This window comes from Aotus nancymaae, unplaced genomic scaffold (assembly GCF_030222135.1).
Source record: "Aotus nancymaae isolate 86718 unplaced genomic scaffold, 86718_ANA_hifiasm-v0.15.2.pri h1tg000015l_1, whole genome shotgun sequence".
In the NCBI taxonomy this organism is placed as follows: Eukaryota; Metazoa; Chordata; class Mammalia; order Primates; family Aotidae; genus Aotus; species Aotus nancymaae.
In genome coordinates, this window is record NW_026988427.1 from 6,991,885 (window position 1) to 7,019,875 (window position 27,991).

A 27,991-nucleotide genomic window follows, 5' to 3' on the forward strand; every position below is an offset into this window, starting at 1 on the left:
GATCACGTGTTCTACCAAGTAAGACCAGTAAGATTTAGAGCTGTGTTCAGAGCAGGGGTGGCGTGGATGACAGTGACGAACTGCAGACTAAATCTGGCCCTCTGCCTGGCTTCGTACAGCCCGTGGCTAAGAATGGCTTTTACATTTTTAAATTTGGGGAAAAAATCAAAAAGAGATTTTTTTGTGACACGTGAAAATGCTATGAAATTTAAATTTCGGTGTTCATTACTAAAGTTTTGTTGGAGCGCAGCCACACTCTTCTGCTTACACGTCATCTGCGTAGCTGCATCCGCACTGCAACGGCAGAGCCGAGCCATCACAGGCTGCAAGACAGAACGTGTTTATTACCTGACCCTTTTCTGAAGAAATTTGTTGGCCACTGCCTTACAGTATGATGACGTTTTGCCAAATAGCACCAGATACTGTTCTCAGCACTTCAGAGTAGTAGATTCATTACATTTGTTTATTCATTCATTCATTTCATCCTTTATTCATCAGATCTTAATGTCTATCTGTAGGGCCAGGCACCAGGAACCAGCAGTGAACAAACAGATGCAGCCCCTATTCTCATGGAGCTGAGAGTCTGTGTCTAGATCCTTCTTTTCTCAGTACAGCCACTTCCAGATTGTCCAACTCTTTCTCACAAGTCTCGGTGTCCAGCTTCTTGCATCCTGCCTCCCTTCCCCCTCCCCAGTATGTGTCCTAATTGCCTGAGTCCCTCCCAAGCAGAGGCATCCAGACTGACCCCATACTTCCTGGGGTCTTACCAAGAGGTCGAGATCTAGAAGGACACATCTTGAATCGGGTCATGATTTCTGTCTGGTTTCAAGGTGTTTAACATCCAAACTTTGCCTTTTCAGCTCCTGTCCTCCACTGACTCCAGAGAAGGAGATCCCCAGTCCTTGACCCCATCACGCAGATGGGACCAGGCACCAGCTATGGAGAGGGATACAGCCATGTCTCCACATGACCCATCCTGCATGACACCAAAGCCACCACCAGACAGTACCTCGGATTCTATGCAAAACCTGGAGAGTGGAGACCTGCCCCAGCCCCGGGAGGAAGCTAGCTCTTCAGGGGATCATCTGAGGACTGGAGTTTGATCCATGAACCTGGCTTCAAGGCCTTCCTTTTCTCTCTTCTTCACTCATACTCATTCCCAACACCTTAGAAGAGGCTGCTTAATTTATTTCTAGAAAACAGCCCTGAGTCAGTCATCAAAGGTCCGCCTCCAAAAAAAAAAAAAAACTGGACACATTGTGGCTCTGTTGGGAGCCTGGAGTCCGGTGGTTGGCATAATTGTCACACTGGGAGCAGAGAAGAAGCAGCCAGGAGCCCTGGTCAGGGGACAGAGCCATAGGGTCCCAGGATGGCGCCCAATGGCACAGCCTCTTCCTTCTGCCTGGACTCTATTGCATTCAAGATCACCATCAGCGTGGTCCTTGGGATCCTCATTTTCATCACCGTTGCTGGCAATGTGGTCGTCTGTCTGGCTGTGGGCTTGAACCGCCGGCTCCGCAATCTGACCAATTGCTTCATTGTGTCCTTGGCTGTCACGGATCTGCTCCTCGGCCTCCTGGTGCTGCCCTTCTCTGCCATCTACCAGCTGTCCTGCCAGTGGAGCTTTGGCAAGGTCTTCTGCAATATCTACACCAGCTTGGATGTGATGCTCTGCACAGCCTCCATTCTCAATCTCTTCATGATCAGCCTCGACCGGTACTGCGCCGTCATGGACCCGCTGCGGTACCCTGTGCTGGTCACCCCGGTTCGGGTCACCATCTCTCTGGTCTTAATTTGGGTCATCTCCATTACCCTGTCCTTCCTGTCTATCCACCTGGGGTGGAACAGCAGGAACGAGACCAGTAAGGGCAATCATACCACCCCTAAGTGCAAAGTCCAGGTCAATGAAGTGTACGGGCTGGTGGATGGGCTGGTCACTTTCTACCTACCGCTACTGATCATGTGCGTCACCTACTACCGCATCTTCAAGGTAGCCCGGGATCAGGCCAAGAGGATCAATCACATTAGCTCCTGGAAGGCAGCCACCATCAGGGAGCACAAAGCCACAGTGACACTGGCCGCCGTCATGGGGGCCTTCATCATCTGCTGGTTTCCCTACTTCACCGCATTTGTGTACCGTGGGCTGAAAGGGGATGATGCCATCAATGAGGTGTTAGAAGCCATTGTTCTATGGCTGGGCTATGCCAACTCAGCCCTGAACCCCATCCTGTATGCTGCGCTGAACAGAGACTTCCGCACCGGGTACCAACAGCTCTTCTGCTGCAGGCTCGCCAGCCGTAACTCTCACAAAACTTCGCTGAGGTCCAACGCCTCTCAGCTCTCCAGGACCCAAAGTCGAGAACCCAGGCCACAGGAAGAGAAACCCCTAAAGCTCCAGGTGTGGAGTGGGACAGAAGTCACGGCCCCCCAGGGAGCCACAGACAGGTAATAGCCCTAGCCGCTGGTGCATGGGATGGGGACACTGGGAGAAGATGCTACCAATGGGAATGATGAAGGGAGCTGCTGTGAAGATGGTGCTGGTTTATGTTCTAGGAACTCTTCATGAGCACTTTGTAAACACTGTCTTGTTTAATCCTCTCAACAGCCCCCAAAGGTGGAGCTTATTAGCTCCATTTTAAAAGGAGCATATTAAAATTCTCACAGGACTTGGCAAGGGCCGCACAGCTGGGGCCTGAACAGTGGTCTCCTGACTTCAGAACTCTGGAGACCTTTTTTCCAGCTACCTTGTCCTTAGAATCGTAAGTCTTATGTTTGAAGCCTGACTGCCACTTAGGAGTCATAGTGTTCAACCAACCCCTCCAGGATAGCACTCAAGTAACCATGTCACCAATGCTGCCACTTGATGGGGCTTTGTGGGGTTAAATGAGAAACCCAGCTTGGTTCAGCATTTATTGAGCACCTACTATGCATCAGCTCTTATTGTGGGGGTGTGTAAGTTGGTGGGGAAAGAGGCCACTGGAGTCAGAAAGGTGGTGCGTTGGAGGTGGCTAGGTTTGGCCATGATTCTATAGATTTTAGGAAAGGTGAGAGTTAGAAGCAAGGGTAAGGGTAACTTAAGTAGATCTACGCTTTGGGAAGAGGGCTCTGGGTACCACTAAGATGTGGACCAGAGGGTGAGATTGTAGATGAGGGGGTTGTGGCGCTGATTCAGGAGACAGGAAAGAAGAAGGCAACATCAAGGAGGCCGTAGATCTTAAAAGCTTGCAGACTCTTGGATGTTCAGAGTGCAGGAGATGCAGGAGAGGACAACAGGATTCCCCTCCCAGAGGGGACCAGGCAGAAAAGATGCACAGAACCAGAATGGGATTGGGATAAACTCACTGGTGACAAAGCCAAGGCAGGGCATTCAGGGAAATTGCACCAAAGACCTGAGTGGCACCGAGGAAGCTTGCTGTGGGGAGAGACGGCTTACTGGTCTGGGCTTTCGCTGCTGAGAGGAGTAAACTAAAGAATGCTCAGAGGATACCTGGCACACAGAAGTTGCTCAATAAATGTTGCTTTCCGTTCTCTTCCCACAGACCATGACTTTGCCTTTCAGAATGCTGGTCTGTGGAACTGACCCATTCATTCATTTGTTTGTTCATTTGGCCATTCATCCATTTGCAAACATTCACCCAATTCCCACCACATGCCAGGAATTACAATGAATACTGAGGATGTAGAAATGAGATTTTGGGGGTTTATAGTGATGAAGTTACAGAAAATCAATGGCACAGCCCTGACCTCAGCTCTGCCATCACTCACCTTGTGTCTTGAGCAAGTTCCTCCCTCTCTCAGGCTTCGGTTTCCTCATCTCACAGAGAGGTGATGTATCCTGGGCTTCCTACTTGCCCTCCGGAGTTGCCTGATGCTCACATGAGCAAAGGGACGTGAACATGCTCTGCCCTCTCCTAATAGGACATAAGTCCGCTCTGGAGCACTGAGCATCAGACTTAAGAAAAGCTTGCACAGAAACTGCAGACCCACCAACAAGGTTCTGGAGTTGTGGGGGCAAAACTGCCTATCGAGACCCCTGCATATGCCCTCTGGTCCTTTCAGCTGCCACCGCCATTCCCAGAGGTGGAGTGTCCCCCCGTAGACTTGGGTCCTGGGCCCTCTGCTCCTCCACCACTGTCCACCCGGAGCAAGCCTGGTTACTCCTGCACTGAACCATTGGCTAGGGCCCTGGACCCTGCCCCTCACATCCACCTTCCAAGTGCACACCTGGAAACTTCCGCTTCCAGTCCTGATGGGCAAAACACCCATCTCCCATATCCTTGCACAATCTCTTCTTCAGGAGGCAGCTGGAGTGCAAAGCTGACTTAGTTCACAAAGCATAACAAAGAAAAACATACAGGGATGTGGTTCGGCTAGAACATGGTTGCCACTCTGGTTTAGACTTGTGTATCACTTTGTATCGCTGTTATCTGTTTGAGCCCTGGCGTAATAAGCTGGCTTTTCAGCTGAATCCTTAAGGGAACTTATTCATTCAATAAGCACTTAACAACAGTAGCTGACATTCATTGAGCACCCACTACTGGCCCGTTTTAGATGTCTGACATTGTTTCTAGGCATTAACTGTTCTTCGGGGGCATCCTATTCCCACCCCTGCACCAAGTGCTAAGGGCACAAAGTGAGATAAAGCATCTCCCACCCCGCGCCACCCTCAGCCACCTGCAATTGCTCACGGTCTAGTTAAGAAGCTGACTGGTCAGATTCAGAGCCACACACGCCAAGGATTGAAGCCCAGGTAGGGCTGACGCATGGGAGCTCATCCCAGACCTCTGAGCTTTTAAATGCAAACGAGAAAGACCCTTTCATCCAGGGCAGGGCTGCACCGTTGAGACTCACACTCACTTCATCCTCAGCACAACCCTGTGAAGCAGGGACTTGCTTAATCTCCACTTCATAGATGGGAAAACTGAGGCTCACAGAAGTCAAGTAAACTGCCTCAAGGGACACACCCCAGAGCTGTGAGCTGAGCAACAGCAATACCAGCGCCTGGCATCGCCTGTCCTCCAGGTGCCTGGCATGCTGTGGGGTCTGAGTGTCCGTCTCCGGTTCTGATCCTCACGGGCACCGTGGGTGGGGGGCTGTGAAGAAACCAAGGCCAGCAGAGAGGTGGTGCCTGCCAGGGTCAAGCATGCAGCCAGGAGCCAGGGCCAGAGCTCACGCTCCTGGAGACCATGGCTGTGGTCTGTCCTCCAGCCCCCAGGAGCAGGGGCAGAGGACTTTGGCAGAGAAGTGTGGGGGAGCCAGTCAGAGGGCCCCACACCATGGCTGAGGGCATGGAGGGTGGAGGTAGCCAAGAATAGCCAGAGGTCGATAGTCCCACTGAGACTGCCAGGGTGATCAGGGCCTCGTGTGTCCCTTGATAAGCTTGGCTCCTGGTTTCCCTGCTGGCTGATAGCATGTCCTTCCAGCTCTCCATCTGGGGACAAACCCTCACTGACCCAGAGCCCTTATCACTGCCAAGGTTGGGGTGTCTGCCTGAGCCAAGAATTCCAAAGGGAACTGAGCCAGCCTGCCCTGGGTGGGGTGAGGGCACCATCGGCCACGGGGTGACTCCAGAAGAGAGTGTCCAAACTGGCTGGTCCTCCCCTGTGGCCAACCAGCAGCCAACCCACAGCATGACACCATCTGCCCCTTCCTGATCCCTACTGTCCGCGCCTCATCACCCCTCATTGCTCTCAGATGCCCCTGCTCCCAGCCACTGGGTCTCCTCCGTCACTCACAGTAAGCTCCCTCAATCATGACTCTCGGCGCAGTGCCCCTTCTTGGGAATCTCTGCCTCCCGTGGCCACCTGCATATAGAGAGCCCTGTGTCCATTTCCTGTGGCTGCCATAATCCCCATCAGCCTAGTGGCTGAACACAACACACGTTATTCTGTTGCAGTTCAGGAGGCCAGGTGTCTGAGATCAAGGCATTGGCAGGGCTGGTTCCTTCTGAAGGCTTCCAGAGAGCCTCCCTTTCCTTCCCTTTCCCCACTTGTAGGGAGCCTGCATGCCTTGGCTCAGGGCCCCTCTTGCATCACTCCAGCCTCTTGCTTCCAAATTCACATCACCTTCTCCTCTGCTTTAGGCAGCTCTCTCCCTCTACCTCCTTCTTAGAAAGACACTCACGGGGCCGGGCGCGGTGGCTCACGTCTGTAATCCCAGCACTTTGGGAGGCCGAGGTGGGTGGATCACGAGGTCAAGAGATCGAGACCATCCTAGTCAACATGGTGAAACCCTGTCTCTACTAAAAATACAAAAATTAGCTGGTCATGGTGGTGCGTGCCTGTAGTCCCAGCTACTCAGGAGGCTGAGGCAGGAGAATCGCCTGAACCCAGGAGGCGGAGGTTGTAGTGAGCCGAGATCGCACCATTGCACTCCAGCCTGGGTGACAAGAGCAAAACTCCATCTCAAAAAAAAAAAAAAAACAAAGAAAGACACTCACAATTGCACTGAGGCCCGCCTGAGTAACCCACACTACTCTCCCCATCTCAAATTCCGTAACATCATCAAATCTGCAAAGTCCCTTTTGCCACATAAGGTAACATTCTTGGGGGATTAGGATGTGAACACATTTGGGGGCCATTATTCAGCCTCCCACAAGTCCCAACTCCCTGGCCCATCCTGGTTTGATCCCTGCCCACCATCCTGCTGCCTTTCCTGCCACTTCCCCAGGCACATCCACCACCCTCTGCCCTGACCAGAATAAACCACCCAGAGCTCATTCAGTGAGAAGCATTTACCAAGGACTTGTCACCTGTACTGGCCCAGCCAGCACTGTTTGCGGTAGAGCAGTGAGCAAGGCTGAGGCCCTTCTCTCATAGGAATGTCACTCTAGAGCAGGGGTTCTCACAGTGTGGCCCCCACCAGCAGGGGACTCCCAGAAACAGAGGAGCCAGCCTTAATGAGTGGCAGAGCTAGGATTTGAGCCCGAGTCTCTCTGATCCCAAAGCCTAGACTCTAGGATAACATGTTGTCTGGATTTGAACTTGGCTCTGTTTTTGACTATCACCTCAGTGCTAGCCCTACAGATACCAGATGGGGAAACTAAGCACAGGGAGACAAGTGACCTGTCTGAGGTGTTAAGCTAAGGAGAGGCTGGGAAGAGAACCCTGTTTCTGGACCCCTGCCAGGGTCTCTTTAAGCCCTTTCCCCACCCATTCACTTGTTCATGGTAATCTCCCAAGGCAGTAGATAATATTCATTAGCACCCAGGGTATCACAGTCTCTGGGTGTGGCCCTTCCTCATGCCTGCACGGAGTCCCTGTGCCTGTGCCTGTGGCTTCAATACTCCCGGAGGCCTGGAGGGCTGGAGTCAGAGCTGGTGCCTCCCCACTCCTTCCAGCTCTTCCATCCCCCGACCAGCCCAGCATCTCAACCGGCCCCTGACTGGCTCCCTGAATTTGCTCTCCTTCCCTTGGAGAGGTTTTCAGGCAGAAATTGGATTAGATTCCACTTCTCCTGTTGCTTAGAGGAAAACACCAAATTCTTATCCCTGTTGCCAAGGCACTGCACTGCCATGACCTCCTCTCCTCCTGCCCCTCTGGCTCCCTCAGCCCACATGGCATCCAACCCCATGCTGCTTCCCCTCAGCCCAGGCCCTCTTCTCCTCTCTCTTGAATTATTATACTGGTTTATCATCTGCTCCCCCTAGACCATAAGCTCCATAGGACCGGCCCCTGTTTATGTTGTTCACTACTGGACCCTAACACGTGGCAATGTACCTGGCACAGAACAGGCCCAGGAATATTGTTGATTGAATAAATGAATGAGTGAGGGTCTTGTTCTAGGCCCCCGAAAGCCCTGAGAAGTGAACCCACCCCCACTGTAGAGATTAGGAAACCAAGTCTCTAAGAGGGAAGTTCCAGAAACCTCATAAGAACTCAGAGATTCCTGGTTCCCCTTTCTAGCTTGGATGTCACAGTAAGCCTTCCTCCAAATACTGGCATCAGGATCTGCCTCCTGGCAGAATCCAGTACCAGCTCTGAATCATAGAACCTCGGTGTGGGAACAGCCCAACCCTTCCCCAGCTCTGCCACAGATGAACCCAGGAAGGCAGTGCAACTTCTGGTCAATAGCACAGACAGCAAGCTTCAGAGTCAGGATTGGAATCTGGAGTTCCCACCAACCTGGGCTGTGTGCACAGCATCACCACAGCATGTCCTGGTTTGGGCAGAGGTCAGGGGCACAGGGGAAGGAGCAAGTCCAGTCTCAGAAGATGAGGCTGCAACATTTGCAGGCATGAAAGAGCCAAGTGTCTGATACGCACACTTCTCAAGAAAAGCTGTTGCCCAGAAGAGAAGTTTCCTTAAGGGCTTGAACATGTTCACCCCTTCAATTGCCCCAGCTTGTTAACTTAGACACTCAGCTTACTGAAATGCTCTCTTTAGCACACAGTTTCAGTGTTCCTGCCCGGCCTCTGTGAGTGCCCTTCACTGCAGCCTCTTGCTTCCAAGGTCACATCACCTTCTCCTCTGCTGTAGCCAGCTCTCCCCGTTACCTCCTTCTTAGAAAGACACTTGCAATTGCACTGAGACCTGCCTGGGTAACCCATGCTACTCTCCCCATCTCAAATTCCATAACACCCATGGCAGCTCACCCCACAGTCAGGGGCCCTGGCTGGCCCTGCCACTCAGGAACCTGCTGGCTGCCCTGTGTCTGCTCCTGCTCCCCTCTGCCTTCTGAAGCTGCTGCCCCATCTCACAGCTGCTGGGGGTGCTGGAGGGTGGGTCCGCCCAGTGTGAGTCATGGCCCCCACCACTTACTGGTTGGATGGCCTTGGGCAAGTCACTCTCCAGTCTGAGCTGCAGCTTCCTTATCTGTAAAATGCTGATAATCATCAGACTTACCAGGAAAAGTCAGAAGAGGCGTGAAGAGTGCAGACGCGTAGCGTAATTCCTGGCGTGTGACAGGTACCTCAGCAAATGAGAATTTTCATTCTTCACCATCCACCTCGTTTTCCTGTCTGCCTGCCTTTGTCTTGCTTTCCATTTTATTGCAACAGTTTTATCAAGCTACATAGGACATATTATAGAATTCACCTGTTTAAAATGGACAATTCAGTGGTTTCTAGAATATTCATAGAGTTGTGCATTTACAACCACAATCCATTTTAGAATATTTCATCACCCTCAAAAGAAACCTTGCGCCTGTGAGCTGACCACCCCCCACCCCAGCTCCCCGCGTTCCATTCCCTGCACCTTTGCATTGAGGTGGCTTTTGGCCTCTCTGGATCTGCCTGTGTGACATTTCGTGGAAGAGGTGCTCTTCCGTGCCTGGCTCTACTCTCTATTTTTTGCCTGTTCTTTCTTTGTCTCTTTCTTCCATCCTTTTTGGTGTTTTTCCCTCCCCTCTGTTTCTTCTTTCCTTCCCTTTCTTCCATCCAAGGGCCTATTTTTCCTTCCCCAGGTGTTTGGCCGTTAGGGCAGCTCATGGCCTCTGCACGCCCTGGGTGGAGAGCTCCAGGCATGAGGCTGCATCGTGGGCCACCGGGGCCCAAATCCCTGCCCGCCCAGCTTCTCAGGGCCTGCACTTCTGCAGTGGCCACGCAGAGCAACACGCCAGCACAGAGTTAATCCTCTTCCTCTTCTGTCTCTTCAGAGAGTTTGGAGAGTGAGAGCCCCTCCCACTCCTGGAGAGGAAGTCAGGGGAAGGAGAGCAGAAAGAGGAGGTGGGAAGCCCTTTACAGCCTCAAAAGTCAAGGAGAATAAATCGTGGCCCCCAGGAGTCATTGAAAGGTAGAGAACCTTCCTGCATGGGTCTGGGGATGGTGACTGGAAGCCAGATGGAGGCTCTGACTTCTATCTGTGAGCCCCTCCTTCCCTTCCCCTGCCCTGCCCTGGCCTTGCCCTGGTCTATACCTCCTGGCTCCTTCTGAAGGCGCTGTCTTCCCAGAGACTGTGATGGGGTGGGGAGGGACACTCTGCCTTCAGGGCCACTGCTAGTACATTTGTACCCTTAGGAAGGAGCACAGCGGCTAGGCAGGGTGCCGTAATCCCAGCACTTTGGGAGGCCGAAGCGGGTGGATCACCTAGGGTCAGGAGCTCGAGACCAGCCTGGTCAACATGGTGAAACCCCATCTCTACTAAAAATACAAAAATTAGCTGGCGTGGTGGTGCATGCCTGTAATCCAGCTACTCAGGAGGCTGAGGCAGAAGAATTGCTTGAACCTGGGAGGCGGAGGTTGCAGTGAGCCAAGATTGTGCCACTGCACTCCAGCCTGGGTGACAGAGCAAGACTCCATCTCAAAAAAAGAAAAAAAGGAGCACCACAAGGTGAACAAGTGAGGAAAAGGCCCTTCCTCCAGGGACCCGGCCCCAGGGCACACAGCCTGGCAAGCAGGAGGAGGGCTGATTGCAGGTCCTTGCCCCCTTCACCTGATGCCTTTGTGCAGAGAACGGCCTGCACAACTGTATGGGGGCTGCATACCTTCCAGACCCCTCAGGAGATAGCCCAGCAGAAGGCAGGGGTCAGAAAGGTTTTCCTGCAAAGGGCCAGAGAGTAAATATTTGAGGCTGTGCAGCCCCTACAATCCCTGTTGCAGTGCCGCAACTCTGCCCTTGTAGAGCAAGAGCAGCCACAGACCATACATAAATGGGTAGAGAGGGGCTGTGTTCTCATAAAGCTGTATTTATGAACACAGAAATTTGAGCTGCCTATCATTTTCACAAGGTCACAAAATGTGATTCTGTTATTTTTCAACCATCTCAACAAAAACAGGTGGTGGGCTCCTTTGCCTGTGGGTTATCGTTTGCCAACCCTGGTGTGGGGGAAGAAATGTGTGCCATTTCCAGCTCCTGGCTCTGTGACCTTGGGCAGCTGGCATGCCCTTTCTCAGCCTCAGCTTGCTCATCTGCAAAATGGGGCTAAAAATGCCTCCCTGAGAGAATTAGGATGAGATTTAGCACCGATTTATGCAAAGCGCCTGGCACAGAGCAAATGCTTAGTAAGTGGCAGCCTTTATTATTATTTTTTCCCCATGGCCCATTTGCCAAGGAGCAGCTGAATAGTTCAGGGCAGGCTTCGTGGATTTATGTCTCAGCTGTGCTACTGAATTGTTCCAGGGGGTCCTGACCCTAAGGCTGCTGCTCCCCCCATCTGAAAACGGGAGACTTGGATCAGTGTCCGGGGACCATTCCAACACCAACTATATATAAATACTTAACAAGGGAGAGAGCATGCCAACCCCCCAACTGTGTTGTGTCAAGAATCTTCTGGCAAGGGTGGTGAGGGATGTGTTTTTCATACTAATGAGTCGCTCAAAGTGTGGAACCAAATTCAGTAAAGCGTGTCCTTGTCACGACTTGAGTTGCCGGTTCGGGAGCCAGGGACAGGTGAGGGTGCAGGCTGGGCACAGGGTGGGACTGTAGAGAGAGCCCCAGGCAGAGGAACAGGAGACCAGATCAGGCTTTCTCATTCCCCTGCCACAGATTGGCTATATGAGCTTGGAGAGATCACATCCCTCTCTGAGTCCCAATTTCCCCATCTGTAAAAGAGAGCTGAGAATTCTGGCAGCTGTCCCCATCCCTGAAGAAGCAGCAGTGAGTCACAGAGCTGCCTGTTTTGGGGTGTTCATTGCACTCACAATGTGGCAGAGCACCGGGGGGCGCGGAAAGGGGTGTGCCTGCATTGCGGGGTGTGCACAGCCCTGAGGCTCTCCTAGGGTATGAGGACCACTCCCTCCCTACCCTGCCTGGAGATAGAAGTCGAGGCAGTCCCAACTGCCAAAAACTGGCAGTTGGTGCCTTCGTAGCCATCAGTGTGTCTGTTTCTCCTGTCTCTGATCCATGTAGAAAGTGGCAGAAGGTAGCGAGGGCCTGGCAGACGGGACGTCACAGGTCCAGGGAGGACGCTCAGTTCCTCCTCATGTGAGGACTGACCACATGCCTTTGTCACCCAGGGACAGACTGTTAGGGTAAGTGGCAGGACTGTCCCCAATGCCCAGAGGATTCAGGGAACTTCTGCTTCTCATGCTGAATCTGGAGACACAGAGTTTTAAAACTTACGGTGAAAATGGAAGAGAAAATGGAAAGTCACAGAGAACCCCATGCCTGTTGCCATCCTTCCTAATCCCTGGAGTCACAGCCCTGCACTCCCTTCCCATCTTGGTCCAGGTGCAGACATGGCCTTACTATCACGGTGGTAAGAGGATGCACACGCTCTTGTTCTGCCCCACTTTTGTTCCACCTGGTGTTCGTTCTTGAGCAGGCTGCACGTCTCTCCCTTTTGTGGCTGCTGAGTTTCCTGCTGTCTCACTGATTCACTCGTCCCTTACCAGACACTCTTGCGAGCTGGGAAGCCATCGATGACATGGCAGCAGTCTGTTGCCAGAGCTCTGAAGGCTGACCTTCCCACTTTGCCAGCTGGCTGACCAGGGAAAGTTACTTCCTCTCTCTAGAATTCTGTGTGTTCTTCGTCTGACAAATGGGCTGATCATTCCAGCGCCTTCCTCCCAGGGCTGGGGAAAGGACCAACTGAGAGTGCACTTGCCCCAGGATTGGAGCTTGGTGTGCCCAGGTGTGAGATACTTTGTCTTATTCTGCTCCGGGACCTCATAGGCCACCACTTCACAGATGCTGGAGGAACTTAAATTTTCCACGTCAGGGAGCTCAGCCACTTCCAGTAGCAAACATGGTGGCTTGGGAAGCAGTAAACATGCAGTCTGCACAGGCTTCTCTCCCGTCCCCACCTGCATCCCCCCAGGGTAAGTCTCTGGAGCCTGTCTGGCCCTAGTGGCATTCTCTGGGCCACTCCAGACCTGTCTTGTCAGCTGCTCTATCCACAACAGCTGTGTGGACATAGTCTACCGGCTCGTGGGCTCTGCCTGGCACTGTCCAAAGCCAGCTATATCCCCTGGCAGGCCTTGGCCTCTGCTGTGGGCCCCCACAGCTAGGACACCCTAGCAGGCAGCCCCCAAGGCTCAGCCATGTGCTGAGGCTCACTGTAGGCTCTGGGAGATTTTAACCATCTCCTGCAGCCCCTGTGAGGGGAGAGGTGGCATGCATCTATAGTCCCAGCTACTTGAGAGGCTGAGGCGGGAGAATCGCTTAAACCCAGGAAGAACCTGGGAAGCAGGGACAAAGCAAGACTCCATCTCAAGAAAGAAAAAAGAGGAAACCTAATACACATTGACTCTCCACCACCATTTCTTTGGACTTAAAAAATGGTCTCTGCCCTCGCCTGCCATTGCTGCCTGAGTGGCAGGGCCAGTGCTGGTGACAGAGACAAGCCAGGGCCAGAAACCACACAGCCTCTCCGCATTGCAAAGCCTAGCCCAGCCTGCCCCACCTGACAAGCATCTCACGCTGCCCAGCATGTTGACCCTCTCCCAAAAACTACCTGGCAATGGTGACTACTAACCATCGCTGCCCTGGTAACGGTTGAGGCTGGTAGAGTCAGACTTCAGGGAGCTGGCTGACCGTGGGCACACCAATTAACCCTTCCAAGCCTCGGTTTCTTCACCTCTCAAAGGGGACGTCACCAGCACCTGTTTCATAAAGTTGTTACAGGTATTAAAGGAGCGAATAATACAGAGGCTGGAGAACAGCGTCCAGCACATAGTGAGCCCAGGGGTCACCAGTTCTCGCGAGAGTGGGTGTGAGAAGGCCCTTCCCTACTGTTGCATCCGGCTCTTGTCTCTTCCTCACCCTATGGTAAACATCCTCATGCAGGGAACACTTGGTTCCTTTCAGATTATTTCCCGAGAAACTGAATTTCTGGAAACAGTTACTGGCTAAAGGGGAAGGGTATTTGAAGGCTTTTGCTACACTTGGCCTCACTGTTTTCCGTGGGGGCTTCCCGGCTGCCAGCCACATCTGAAGGTATCATTTCCTTGAAGCCACATCAGCAAGAGGGCCCTGGAAGTGCTGCGGGGTGGCAGACCAAGGCAAAGGGTAGGGACCACAAGGAGAAGGGGCCGACAGCGTTTAAGGATGGGCGAGTGGACAGGGAAGAGTGGAGAGTGACCGCCATTCTGGAGCAGTGTGGGCCAACACTGGGCCCCCTCTGAGCTCTGCCTTGTACATTATAGGGCGGGGAGCCCCCCACTTTGCCATAGGGCTGACCTGGACTCCCCAAAGCTCCTCCACTCATTCACTGTGAGTCCCAGGACAAGTGACCAAAGTTCTTTGGGCTGAGACTCCCTCGTCTCTTAGAGATAAGAACAGGATCAGTATCTGTCATATTGATCACGTGGATGTTGTAAAAGTTAAGTGAGAGCGTGGATGTTAAGGGCCTTGTCCATGTGCACTCTTGTGGTTTTATTACCAGCAATCCTAGGTCAGCAGCAGGAAATGGATGGCTGGGAGGTGGGGGAGGGGCTCAGCAGAAAGTAGGCCTCCCACGCCATCACTTCTTCCACGGGACATGCTGGAACACACCCAGCGCCGCCTACTGGCTGTGTGACCCCCGGCAAGTCTTCTAACCTCTCTGCCTTAACTTCCTCTTCTATAAGATGCAGAGAATCGCAGCACCTGCCCCATGGGGTTGGGGCGAGAAGGAACTGAGTTAAGATATAGAAAATGCTAGAGCCAGGAGGCAGTGCAGCAGGAGCTCAGTGGACGGTGGCCTTGCATGGTTGCTCTGATGGCTCAGCACAGGCTTTGCACCTAGCAGAGGTGGCAGAAGCCCGGGCCCGCTACTCACCACCTGTGTGACCTCGGTCAGGGCACTCAACCCCAGGGAAGGCCAGTCTCCTGTTCTGTAAAGTACCCCACTGGCATGACTGCTGGTGGGGGCGGGCAGGGGTATCCCAGGCTGAGCACACAGTACATGCTCAAAGACAGTGCTGGTCACACATTTTGCCTAAAGTTTTACTTTTAAGGAGGATGCCCATGAAAATGGCCCAGACCCACTCCCCTGCAACCTCATCTCTCCCAGAGGTGAGTGAATATGCCTTGCCAGAAGGCAAGCCCTATTCCCCTGCTGGGGATATTCACTGCCCCATACAGTCATAGAATTTGCAGAAGGGCCATCCAGGTCACAGGCTGAGTCCAGTCCTTGTTCAATTCCTGACACTCCCCTGCTCTACAGCCTTCAGTGGCTCCCCACTGCCTGCCAGATCACACACAAATTTCTCAATCAAGACCTTCATGCTCTGGCTGCAGCATCCCTTTCTGCCCTTCTCATCTTCTTCAGCCCCATGCTTCTTCCTCTTCAGCTGAGATAGGCCATTCCCTGTTCTCAGAGCATACCCCACACCTCAGGCTGCCCTCTGCCTGAAGAGCCTTGCCCACCTCCCCAAACACCTCTCATGGCAACAGACGCAGTAAATGCCCTACCTGCTCCACGGAGCCTCCCGTGAACTCCATGGCCAGAAATGGCTTCTCTGCCACACAATCTTGCTGGTACACACCCACTCACACTCAGAGGCAACACACCCATGCACACTCGGGTACTGGAGTGCACACACGCTCGTGTGCAGGCAGACCTGCCCCTGTGTATAGTTCACACCTGTGCATACACTGGCACACCCCACACACACTTGCTTACAGGCTCATGTCTGTGCACATATGCAGTTTTGTTTTTACACTGCAGCAATGAACCCAAATGTTTTACCATCCTTGAGATCAGCAGCCCTGCCCAGATCATCTCCGTATCCCTCGTATTATCCTTCTACCATTTTGCCAAATCCATTTAGCCCTCCCCACGGGAAGCTGCATGCCACAGCAGGAGAGAAGTATGCTTTGAAGTCAGATAGCCCTGGGTTCAAATCTGAGCGTTGTTACTGTGTGACCTGGGGCAGCTCTTACCTACATGGAGCCTCGGGTTCATGGGCTGTTAAATGCACACACCTGTTCTCACTTTATCATGCCATTGAGACAGTTAAATAGAAAAAAGATGCAAAACACCTAGCTCAGGCCCCAGAAAATGAGCTGTCAGTGAATGCTACTTCTTGACAGTCATTTATTCATTCACCAGCAAATTCAGGGCTCCTGCTAGAGTCACAGCCAGTCCCTCCCTCTCACAGCCTCTGGGTCAGATCCCAGGCTGTAGCCCATGGGTGTTCAGGAAAATGTGTCCTGGGAGCTCTGTCATCAAAATTCCCTTTATGGTCCTAAAGCTCCCAGACCCTCACTTTTCTTTTGTCATGGAAAAAATTAAAAAGGGGTTAATGCCTTGTGACTGTCAACTGTTGATCTCAAGTAAGTCCCCTTATTTGGTGCAAAAGTGAACCCAGGATGTTTGCAAAGCTCTTGCTGAGAGTCTGCCCGGCCTGGCAGCCTGCTCTCGCCACCTGTTAATGCAAGAGGAAGTGAGCCCTGCCTTACAGGGGCATCCCTGCCATTCGCACCACCCCTCAGTCTCCACTTCTTCAAAGCAGACCTTGCGGGCAGGCAAACCCTCTGTGCTTACTTCCAGAAACCCAGGAGAAGACCATGAGAAAAGAATTCCTCATGGAATACAGCGCAGTGGCTCACGGCTGTAATCCCAGCACTTTGGGAGGCCGAGGCGGGTGGATCACGAGGTCAGGAGATCGAGACCCTTCTGGCTAACATGGTAAATCCCCATCTCTACTAAAAATACAAAAAATTAGCTGGGCGTGGTGGCGCGCACCTGTAGTACCGGCTACTCAGGAGGCTGAGGCAGGAGAATCGCTTGAACCCAGAAGGCAGAGGTTGCAGTGAGCTGAGATTGCATGACTGCACTCCAGCCTGGGTGACAGAGCAAGAGTCTGTCTCGGAAAAAAAAAAAAGAAAGAATGCCTTTCATGAGCAGAGGACCGAAGTGTGGTCATTTGGGCATAGTGGGTAATGTTGGTTTGTGGCAGAGAACAAGGGGGTGTGAAGAGAACACTGTAATTGGTCTCTAGGTGACTTTGTGTCCTGAAATTTCCACCACAGGATATTTTAAAACAACCAAAAATTAGGTGTGGCCTAGAGAAAAGGATGACCCCCGATTTTAGCAAAAGCCTAAGACAATGAGAAAGACCCCTAGTGAGGTGGGTTGTGGCTGGCCCCAAGGGCAGGAGCCATCCCTTCCTGCTCCTCAACCTCCTCCACTTCCATTTCCTCTTAAAGGAGAGATGTCCTGGTGACCCAGTTCCCAGGATGTAGGTGAAACTGACCCTCTCAGTCTGGGGTTTCTGGTGTGTTGTTCAGTACAGGATCAGCCCAGAGCCTCAACACACAATCCCTCTGCTGTCAGTTTTTAGGGAACCTCAGGGACAAAGCATTTACAAAGGAGGAAGAAGAAAAGTAGGATTCCTTGAAATTTCAAAACATTCCACTTCTCCCATCTCATCTCATGCCTCTGACGGCCTCTTCTTCAGGATCACCCCTGATGTACAGATGTGGAGAGGGATGAGACGGAGACAGATGGAGTTGTCTAAGACCCAGCAGCAGTGCATGAGGAAGCCTCAGACAACACGAGGGACTCCTGGCTCCGAATCCCACACCTCCTCCCATTCACTCCTAGCACAAAGTTGCTGCTCAGACATTTGCTGAAGCATGAACGTCCCTCACTGCCTCCCCGCAGGGTTCCTGCCCACAAGGCTCTTGCAGCCTGGCGGTGAGAAGGTAGATGCTGAAATAAAGCCAGAAAGTGGGAACCAGCTATTGGAGACAGCCAGGGGAAGCCCAATTGCTTCTGACCATCTGTGAATTAGGGAAGTCACAAGACAGGAGAATCACTATCCAAACTGAGATTTATTGGGGTTTTCATTCATTCGTTAACACACATGAACATCTATTATAAACTTGGACAAAATAAATTATGTAAGCCCCAATGCCTGCCTTTATGCACTCCTGTTTAGTCTGGAAAACAGACAAGTAAGCTGACACCTAACCCAGGGACATAAGTGCCTTGGCAAAGGGGCTTCAGGAGACAGGAGGGAACCACTAATCCTGAGAGACCTCAGAGACAGCTGCCCAGAGGAGATGATACGGAACAGAGTGTTGAAGCAGGAGAAATTGATCAGTATAGAAGAAAATACAGGAATTTAAAGCAGTGGGAAATACAAAATCTGTCCAAAGGCACAGATGCAAGAAATAGCAGAGTTCTGTCTGATCATTTGTACGATAAGCAGTGGAGGGAAATGGAAAGGGGCACTGGCATTCATCATCTGCTGTCCTCACATTAGCCCTGTGAGGTCACTATTATTAACTCATTTCACAGATGAGGAAACCGAAGCTCAGAGCGGGGCTGAGCAAAGCTACCCATGCAGAGTAGCTCTGAAACAGGGTCCTAACCCCTGGTGGCTGAACTTATTATAACACCTTCCATGTAAAAACACGAGATTCAGATTCAAATGGCACTTAATTTAAGAATATGATTAGTCTGAACCCTCTTAACTGTAAGTAGCAGAAACCCAGTTAAAAGAGGATGGGGTTTGGGAGATAGGTAACTGATGCACAGAACTGGAGAGACTAAGAGTAACTTCAAGCATGGCTGGATCCAAAGGCTCAAATGTCCTCAGGAATTTGTCTTTCTCCAGCTTTCTACTCGGCTTCCCCCTGTGTTGACTTCATCTTCAGCCAGAGTCTTCCCATAGAGCCACCAGCAGATCCAAGCTTCTATCTTAACGTCTTTGCAGACCCAGTGGAAAAGTATGTCCCTTTCCTACTGTTCCAACAAAAAGCTCCAAGCTTCAGTTTCATTGGCTGGATCGGGTCATATGTCAACCCCTGAACCAACTGTCATGTACCCAACCCTGAAGCCAGGGCAAAGGGAAATAGGTCAACTCCACCTAATCTAGAAGGACAACAAGTGGGGAAGTTCAAATCCCTAAGAAGACTCAAGGTGCTTTTAGCATGAGAAGGGAAATTGAGGATGGAAATGTGAAATGAGGTATTTATCACAAGCACTTACTGTACGGCAGATACGAGTTATACACACCTAGAACCCCATTAACATCCGCTAGCTTCCAGTGTTCTGGCTCAGGGCAAAGATGGGCATGGGCCATGGGACCGTGAAGGGGGCTGAAGAAGATTAAACCTGCTAGAATCTCTGCCAGTGGTAGGTTGGTGCAAAACTAATTGTGGTTTTTGCCATTAAAAGTAATATATACTAGAGTCTACATAACATGGGAATCCCAGCTTGGTGTCTCATCCCAGCTTATGCATGGCATGGGCGGCAAGCCAAGAAAGAGAGAGAGGGGCTTCTGCCACTGGGCTTTTTAAAGCTAAATATGCATGTCAAGATGCCTCAGATAATCACTTAAAAAAACACAGAAGGTGGAGATTCCATATGGTATGGAGGAAAGAGAATGAGAAAAAGAAATCAACTTAGAACAAGAAAAGAGAGGGGGGAAATTTAGAAAAAAAGATGGAACAAATGTAAAGCATAAAAACAGATGGAAGAAATGAATGAAAAAAATCAGTAATTACAGTGAATATAAATGGAATAAATTGACCAATTAAAAAAATACAAAGATTGTCAGGCTTGGTTTTTTAAATCCAAACAAATGTTTTTAAAAGGGCTTTAAATATAAAGAACAAGATTTTTGAAAGCATAGGAAGGAAAAAAAGATATACTCAGCAAATACTAACTGAAAGAAATCTCAGTAGCTATGTTAATATCAGACAAAGTGAACATTAAGCAAAAAGTGTACCATCTTTAAAGATAAATATGGTCACCATATTTTGATAAACAATTTGGTTCACCAGAAAAATAAATTCTAAATTTGTATGTACCAAATAACCCCACTTTAAAAATATGTTAAGTTGACAGAACTACAAAGAGAAATTGACAAATAATCATTACAGCAGAAAAAGTATAGTATACCTCTATCAAAATTTAAAGACTAAGAATATAAAAAATCAGTAATTAATATTTGGAAAACACAAAATGCTTAGAACACCATCTCTATAGAGAGTACATATTCCTTTCAAGTATATATGGAACATTTACAAAGCTGACCTTATATTAGGCTAAAAAGCATGGGTCAGCATATTTCAAGGCACTGAATATATTTCACACAGAACAATTCTCTGACTACAACAAAATTAAATAATAAAAAAACTCTTACATAGTTGTAAACATGTTTTTTAATAGCTCATGGGATAAAGAAAAAATAATTATGGATATTATAAAACAATTTAAAGTACACAACACCGAAAATACTGCACATCAAAGCTTGTAGGATACCACTAAAACTCTACTGAAAAGGAAATATATAGCCTTAATGGCTGGCATTTTTAAAAGCAAATTTGAAATTTAGTGATTTAAACAGCCAATTTAGAAAGCTTAAAAGAACAACAAAATAAACTCAAAAGATAATTAAAGAAAGGAAACAGTAGAGACAAAGGGAGAAATTAATGAAACAGAAGACAGTTTTAATAAGGAGAAGAGCAACAAAACCAAATGTTAGTACTTTGGAAAGTTCTGGCAAAACTTGCTAAGATAACAGAATAAACAACATAAGACTATGAATAATAAGGGGGGATATTAATATAGATGTTGCAGAATTCAAGAAAGAACATTCTGATCAATTTTATGCCCCAAACAAGAAAAAACTAAGGTGAAGTGAATAAACAAACAGAACTTGCCAAAACTGACTTGGGAAGAAATAGAAAACCCGAAGGGCCCTATAACCATTAAAAATAAATAAAATGACAGGCTCACTTTGGCAGCACATATGCTAAAATTGGAGCCATACCGAGAAGATTAGCCTGGCTCCTGTGCTAGTATGACATGCAAATTCATGAGAATTCCATATTTTAAAAATAAATGTGTAATATGAATAAAACACCAGTAGTATTTGGTTTTGCAAATGAGTTCTACCAGACACTCAATGAACAGAGATCACTGTGCAGTCCTATACAAACTCTTTCAGAGGAGAGAAAAAGAGAAATTATCCTATTCATTTTATGAATAGAAGAATAATGTAGATTCAAAAATAAGTATGAAAAAGGAAATTACAAGGTAATCAGAAACTTGAACATAGTTACAAAAATTTCAAAGTATTAGGAAACATAATCCTGCAATATTTTTAAAAGAAAAATATAATTCCTCATGACCAAGTCAGATTTATACAGAAATAGGTTGCTTTCATATTAGAAATGTTAACTAATGTAATTCAGCTCATCAACAAATTAAAGAAGAAAAAATATTTGTAAATATTATATCAATAGAAACTGAAAAAACATTAGGGCAGGGCATGGTGGCTCACACCTGTAATCCCAGCACTTTGGGAGGCTGAGGTGGGCAGGTCATCAGGTCAAGAGATTGAGACTATCCGGGCCAACAAGGTGAAACCCCATCTCTACTGAAAATACAAAAATTAGCTGGGCGTGGTGGTGGGTGCCTTTAGTCCCAGCTACTCGGGAGGCTGCGGGAGGAAAATTGCTAGAAGCCGGGAGGCAGAGGTTGCAGTGAGCTGAGATTGTGCCACTGCACTCCAGCCTGGCAACTAAGCGAGATTCAAAAAAAAAAGAGTAAGTTTAAGCATTTATTCACGATTTGAAACACAAAACAAACAAAGTCTCTAAACCACTTCTTAAATAGGGAGCAGGGCTGGCCATCACACTCCTATTCAACATATTACCGGCAATCAGTCCAGTAAGACAAGAAAATAAATTTTGAAAAAATAAGGGGGGAAAAAACAAAACTATTATTATTCACAGCTAATAACTATCCTCTATACAGAAACCAAAAAGTATCTACAAATTGTTGTCATGAATAAGAAAATTGAGCAGCATTGCCAGACATAAAATCAACGTACATTGTCAACTTTTGAAAACTACCATTTATAAGAACAATCAGAAAATTAGACATTGAAGAAGAGCTAAATAAATATCTTTCAATGATTATATACTTTTCTTCATAAAAATCTGGTGTGTCATTTGTTAGATGAGTACCTAGGTATCTTGTGGTTTTAGTTGTTGCTGTAAGTGGTATCCTTTTATAGATTGTAGTTTCTTACTATTTCTGATACATAGAGAATTGGACTCCGTATATGCAACTGAATTTTGTATAGTGATCTTATGTCCAATAGCCTTGTTATACTCTAACATTAATTCAAATGACTTGTAGATTCTGGAGGAAAAGACTCGATATTATAAAGATGTTTGTTCTTGCCAAATTAATCTGTACGTTCAGAACAATTCCCATTAATCCAAACAGTGTTCTCATAGAAATTGACAAGCTCATTCTAAAATCTGTATAGTTGAGAATAGGCTCAGGAATAGCCAAGTCTTTTCTAAAGAGGAAAAAAATAAGATATAGCAATTAAATCCTTGGTGGTAATGCTGCAAGAATAGAAAAATAGACCAGTGGAAAAGGATAGAGAATTCAGCTAGCACTCAAACACGTATGCACCAGGAGACAGGTCCAGTGAAGTCCTGAGCAGCATTTCTTGTAAGGGTTAAAAACTGGAAACAATCCAGATGTTCTTCAACAGGTAAATGCAGAAATAAATTGAAGTCTTTTCATACAATGAAATACTTTTTTAAAATTACGTCTCATTGTAAACACATACATAGTAAGGCTCCCTGAACCCATCATATGGATGCAAACAGTTATCAACCTGTGCCCAGTCTTTTTTTTTTTACTGCTCCTTGTGGAGCAGGACTACCTATCCCACAGGTAGTATGCCTAGAGTAGACTTTTTTTTTGAGACAGGGTCTCACTTTGTCCCCCAGGGTGGAATGCAGTGGCATAATCTCAGCTCACTGCAGCCTCAGCCTCCCAGGTTCAAGCAATCCTCCTGCTTCAGCCTCCCAGGTAGCTGGGACTACAGGTGCATGCCACCGCGCCCAGCTAATTTTTATATTTTTTTATAGAGACAGGGTTTCGCCATGTCGTCCAGACTAGTCTTGAACTCCTGAACTCAAGCGATCTGCCTGCCTTGGCCTCCCAAAGTGCCAGGATTACCGGCCTGAGCCACTGCACGTGACCCTAAAATACCTTACAACCATGAAAATGAGCTACAGCTATACCTCTCAAAAATATAATGTTAAACAATAACAAAAAGTTAGCTACAGAGAAGAGATCATAAAACATGATTTCAGATATATACAAGTGAAATACAGGCAGAATAACACAATAGATTGTTTAGGGATACAGAAATATTTGCTGAAATAAAGCAGGGGCTGGTAAAGTTCAGTTTCCGAATGTGGCAGGTGGTTCCACTGGTATTCTTTTCAATATTCCTTAAGCCATGCATGTGTGTTTTATATACGGTCTCTTTGGATGCTTAATGCATTTCATTTAAAAATATTTAATGAGTAAATTGACACGTAACAAAGAGATAGGACTGAATAGAGGAAAACTTGAGATGTTTGTTTTCTTTTTAGTTAATCCCTATGGTCTGAATTTGTTACTATGAACATGTGGCATTTCCAAAATAGCATTATTTTAAGTGATTTTTAGGCCCCTTAGAAGAAGGGAGGTAGTTATTTCCTAGCCTAGAGCTACGTTTTCTTTGATAATTTCACTGAGTGCAGTGAGAGTTGCCTTCTCAGAGCCACAGGCTGCGTCTGGAATGTTAATGCAAGGGCAAATACCTGCCTGCATGGTCAAATATGTACACTGCTAACACGGTAAAGGACGGTCACAGGCTCTGAAATGCCAGAGGGATGACCTTGAGGCCCAGGTGCAGGTGGGGTGTTCAGGGAGGACGGGAGTGACCAATCTACAGGCCTGGGCACCTGCAATGGCTCGGCCGGCACATGCCCTCACGTGGAAGTAAGTGCAGATGTCAGCTCTGTCCTTGTTCACAAAGCCTAAAAAGTCAGGCCTCCAAACCCACAGCTATCATCAGGTGGACACTAAAGCATGAGGGTTCCCTTCTCTTCCTCTACGTGGAAGGGAGAGGGAGCAGGACACTTGATTTCCTTGGTGGCCGAGGTGTTCACAGCTGATTTGAACGCCAGGAGTAACTCAGACTTCTCCCAAACTTCTTCCCCCACTCATGGCACGCTCAGAAATCATCTCACTAAGACTCAGAAATGGCACACTTTGGCGGGGCGTCTGCTACCAGACAGCCTATGTGTGCTTACTTTTATATGTATTCTGTAGCACTGAGTTCTTTCAGGGGTAGAAAAAGTGAGGGCCGGGTGCAGTGGTGGCTCATGCCTGTTATCCCAGCACTTTGGGAGGCTGAGGCATGAGGATCACTTGAGCCCAGGAATTCAAGACCAGCCCAGGCCACAGAGTGACAATCTGCCACTATATTAAAAAAAAAAAAAGGAAATAAAAAAAAAAATTAGCCAGGCACAGCGGTGCGCACCTGTAGTCCCAGCTACTCGGGAGACTAAGGTGGGAGGATCCCTTAAGCCTAGGAGTTAGAGGCTGCAGTGAACTATGATCACGCCACTGCAGTCCAGTCTGGCAACAGAGCAAGACCCTGTCTCGAAAAAAAACAAAAACAAAACAAAAATCATGAGTTGGATATTTTTATCTTCATTTGAAGTCCAGAAAAACTAAGTAACTTGACCACAGGCACTCAGCATCTTAGAAGTAGAGTTGGGATTTGAAAGCAAGTCCCCTGAATGCTCCTTCTTGTGGGTTGAGGGAAGAAGTCCTCGTTGTCTGTGGGCTGCTCTGGGTGTCAAAGGGAAGTCCCCCTCCCCTCTCCTCCCCATCCCACCCCACCCTTCCCAGGGCCTGGCTTAGTAGATGCAAAGTCGTGAGGCTAAACGCAGGCTGCTCCCGCCTTGCTCTGCGGCCACCTCAGCCTGGTGTGTGCTTGTGTCTCCTCAGGAAGCCAGCACTGTCCCGTACCTCATGCTCCAGCAACCTCCTGAGCTGCTACAAGAGCCTGTGGGGGTTCAGGTTCCTTTGGAGACATATGGGAGGCCCCTTGGAGGAGCCGTCGGGGGAGCCACTCTCTGAGGAGCCACAGAAGAGACCTCCCCAGAAAGCGATGAGGACGCCGCCCTCCCAGGCTGTCTAGACCTGGCCCCAGGACACTGAAGATACTGCTCCTGGTCCCCAAGATGTGACTCCTGGAGCTCCTAAGGACTCAGCCTCCAAAGCCACCAAGGACTCACCCTGGACTGAGTCTGGGGGCTCCCAGAACACACAGCTGGGTGTGGGGTCCTCAGGCCTAGGGCAGAACAGCCTATTCTGTGCTCAGCATTCCCAGATGGGCATGCAAGACTCCTCTGGGCCTGAGTGGGCCGAATCCCATAGGTTCCAAGCTCACATTGGTGCTGGCCCTGGGAGTCACGAGCAGAGACGGTGAGACAGACAGGGATGCGTGTACATGTGTATGCATAGGTGCATACGTGTAGGAACATGCATGTCCTCTGAGCAAGGCAGAGGGTATTGCAAGAAAGCACTGGCCTCTCACTCCTTCATGGGTTCTGCAGGAAGAAGGAAAGGAAAGGAAAAGATAGAAAAAGGAAGGAAGTAGCTTTTAATGAGCACCTACTGTGTACCAGGTGCTTCCCTGGCATGAGCTCTCGTAACCCTTATAGCAGCAACATGAGTTTACGGCAAGAGTCACCACCACCCTGACTTTACAGAGGTGGAAACAGACTCAGAAAAGTGTGGGACCTGTCCAAGGCCACTCAGCACCGAGAAAGTGGGCCTGGCACATAGGAGGCATGCAAAAATATTTGTTGAATGGGTGAATGAATGAGAGGATGGGTGAAAAGCCAGCCCTCAAGCCCATACTCCTGACACTGCACTACCCCGCCTCTCAGGACAGAGGGCAAAGATTTCCTTGACTCAGCCACCTGCCTCCTAGCAAGGCTTAGAGCCCCAGGCTCTGGGGGTCCCTTCCTGCTACAGTATGACCCTTTCTGGTGCTTGTCGTCAAGAAGCGGTGTGTGGTGGACTTGCTGGGGAGAGTGTCTGCAGCCAGCCACCATGGAGGGAGGGGTGGAGGCTGAGGGACTGTAATGGTTATGAGTGGGGGATTTGGGCCCCAGCACTGTCTGCTGGCTGCATGACCTTGGGCACATCACCTAACTCCTCTAAACAGCTTTTGAGTCCCCTGTCCAAGAGGGTAGGCTCCCTGTTCCTATTTACAGGATCCATAAAGAAACAAAGAGATAGGGTAGTGCCAGCCTCAGAGAGAGGGGGCTGTGAATGGTCTTCTGCCACCAGGGCTTCTCAGTGGCATCTCCTGGCTGACCCCGACACTCAGTGTTCCTTGGTTTCCAAGATGCCCTGTGGTCTTCCCCCTCCCTGACATCCTTGACCTCTCCTTTCTGTCCCTTTTGCAACTCATTGTCTTCCTGCCATCAGATGTGGCTGTTCTCCAGGCTCAGTCCGGAGTCCTCTCTTGTCACTCAACATCTCTCCCTCTGTGACCTCATCTGCACCCACAACTCCAGTTACAAAGACACGAGGTTCAGTTATGAAATCGCTCACAGATTTATGACTGCAGGCTTGGCTCCTTCCGGGAGCTTGAGACCCACTGCCGCCTCCGCAACACCTCCACCTGGGAGATTCAAGGGCGCTCTCCCTCAGCGTGTCTGCAGCTGCGAGCCTGCCTTCCCCCTGCACCCGCCCTGCTTCCCAGCTCCCCTTCTCACACCAAAGCCTTCACAGGGTGAGGGTCCACCTTGCCACCTCCTTTTGCCTCAGTCCTCATGGAGTCCTGGCTCCACCGTCTGCTGGCTTCTTCCCATCTACCCTGTGTCACTCCATCCGGCCACCATCGTCTCCATCAGGACAGCTGGAACACCTCAGCACTTCCACCCCCACCTAGTCCACCCTCCACCTGACAGCCAGAGTGGGCCATGCCAGAGTAACCCAGGTCATGTGTCGCAGGTGGATAAAACCATCTTCAACCTGGCCCTCAGGCCCTGTGTGCTGGGACCCTGCTGGGCCCTCTCCAGCCTCCCCCTGCACCAGGCCTCCTCCATCACTTCACTCAGGACCTGCTGTCCTTTTCCTTTTGGTTTGATTAACTTGCTCTGCCCATTCCATGTTCAAAGCTGTTTCCGTGACTAAATGCCCCTTCTGTCCATTTCAGTGCTCTGAACTGTCACTTCCTTCAGGAAGCCCTAGTTGACCCTCCACACCAGGCCAGGCCCCTGCCACACCCCTCAGAGCTCTCCTTGGAAGGCACTGGCACGGCTGTGATGTCACAGCTGTTTGTGTGACTCCTTGAACGTTGTCTGTCTCTCCTCCTCCCATGGAAATAGCCATGGGTCCTGTCTATTTCCAGTGACCACTGTCTGACTAGCCCCTAGAGGAGAGTTTGTCACATGGTGGGAGCTTAATAAATACGTGTTGGATGAATGAGCAGAGAAAAGAGACAGTGCAGAGAGTGGACAAAACAGATGCTTTCCGCAGTGTATCTGCCAACAAACCTAAAGGCATGATTTGCCCTGGTGACCCCCAGAGGTCCTTAGTCTCTTGGCTGAATTCCTTCTGGAATCCCCGGAACCATCTCTTTGGAAGGTTTCCCAGGAGTCTGAGGCAGGCAGGTCTCTCGGTCATGGCTACATGACTTCGAGTGAAAACAAACCAGTCTGGCTGATCACAGACTCAGCTGGTCACAGCTCTGGCCCGAGGCGCCCACGCACCACCCACCACAGCAGAGGACGCCTCCAGGTCTGTCTCTGGGCTGCCCCCGCCTTCTGCAGCCTCCTGGGGCCTCTGCTGGCTGCAGAAGTGGGGTGCATGCTGCCTGGAGGAGGAACATCTGTGGTGGGACCCCAAATCCCATGTTTGTGTTACCATCGTGTTCCAATAAAACTATCGAAACAGATGCTGCCTCACGCTTTTATTTTTTAACTTCCTGGTGAGGAAATGCTTCCCAAACTTCATCATACGGTGTCTTGATTTAGAAAAAGAGTCATGTTGAAATGCTGGGGTAAAGGCCAAATTAAAAATTGCCTTGAAGTTTTCCAGAAGCTAGTTTCATCTTAAAGGGCCACACCAGAAGTGAGGGGAGGGCTGGTCAGAAGGACCCGGAGAGCCAGGTAGTTGGGAGGAGTTTGGTAAGTGCTCCTGGAGTGGAATAGTTCTGAAATTGTCAGATGCAGAGACACCTTTTTACGTGGGAGAAAGAGGCACCTTTAAAATGGAAAACCTGCCAATCAAGCAAGCCCACAATAGAGAGTGGGTGGATGAGGCGCAAGTGAAAACCAGGTCA

At 49.5% G+C, this 27,991-nt stretch overlaps 1 protein-coding gene and 1 non-coding gene across 7 annotated transcripts in view; both read left to right on the top strand.

Annotated features, from left to right (window-relative positions):
* Window positions 1-27,604, top strand: part of HRH2 (histamine receptor H2) — a 51,785-nt gene extending 24,181 nt beyond the window's left edge. For 3 of the 6 annotated variants that reach the window (XM_012466338.2, XM_012466337.2, XM_012466339.2), the window contains exons 2-3: window positions 861-2,445; window positions 24,637-27,604. In XM_012466338.2, the coding sequence (XP_012321761.1) occupies window positions 1,370-2,445; window positions 24,637-24,829 (1,269 nt within the window). In that variant the 5' untranslated portion in view covers window positions 861-1,369 and the 3' untranslated portion in view covers window positions 24,830-27,604. Of the gene's footprint in view, window positions 1-860; window positions 2,446-9,594; window positions 9,732-16,353; window positions 16,492-24,636 lie in introns of all 6 variants that reach the window. The other 3 variants (XR_010342878.1, XR_001109641.2, XR_010342877.1) reach the window with 3 other exon arrangements.
* Window positions 20,551-20,655, top strand: LOC135275203 (U6 spliceosomal RNA). The gene has a single exon (XR_010342900.1). It is a non-coding gene; the product is annotated as a U6 spliceosomal RNA (small nuclear RNA).
* Window positions 27,605-27,991: the final 387 nt, after the last annotated feature.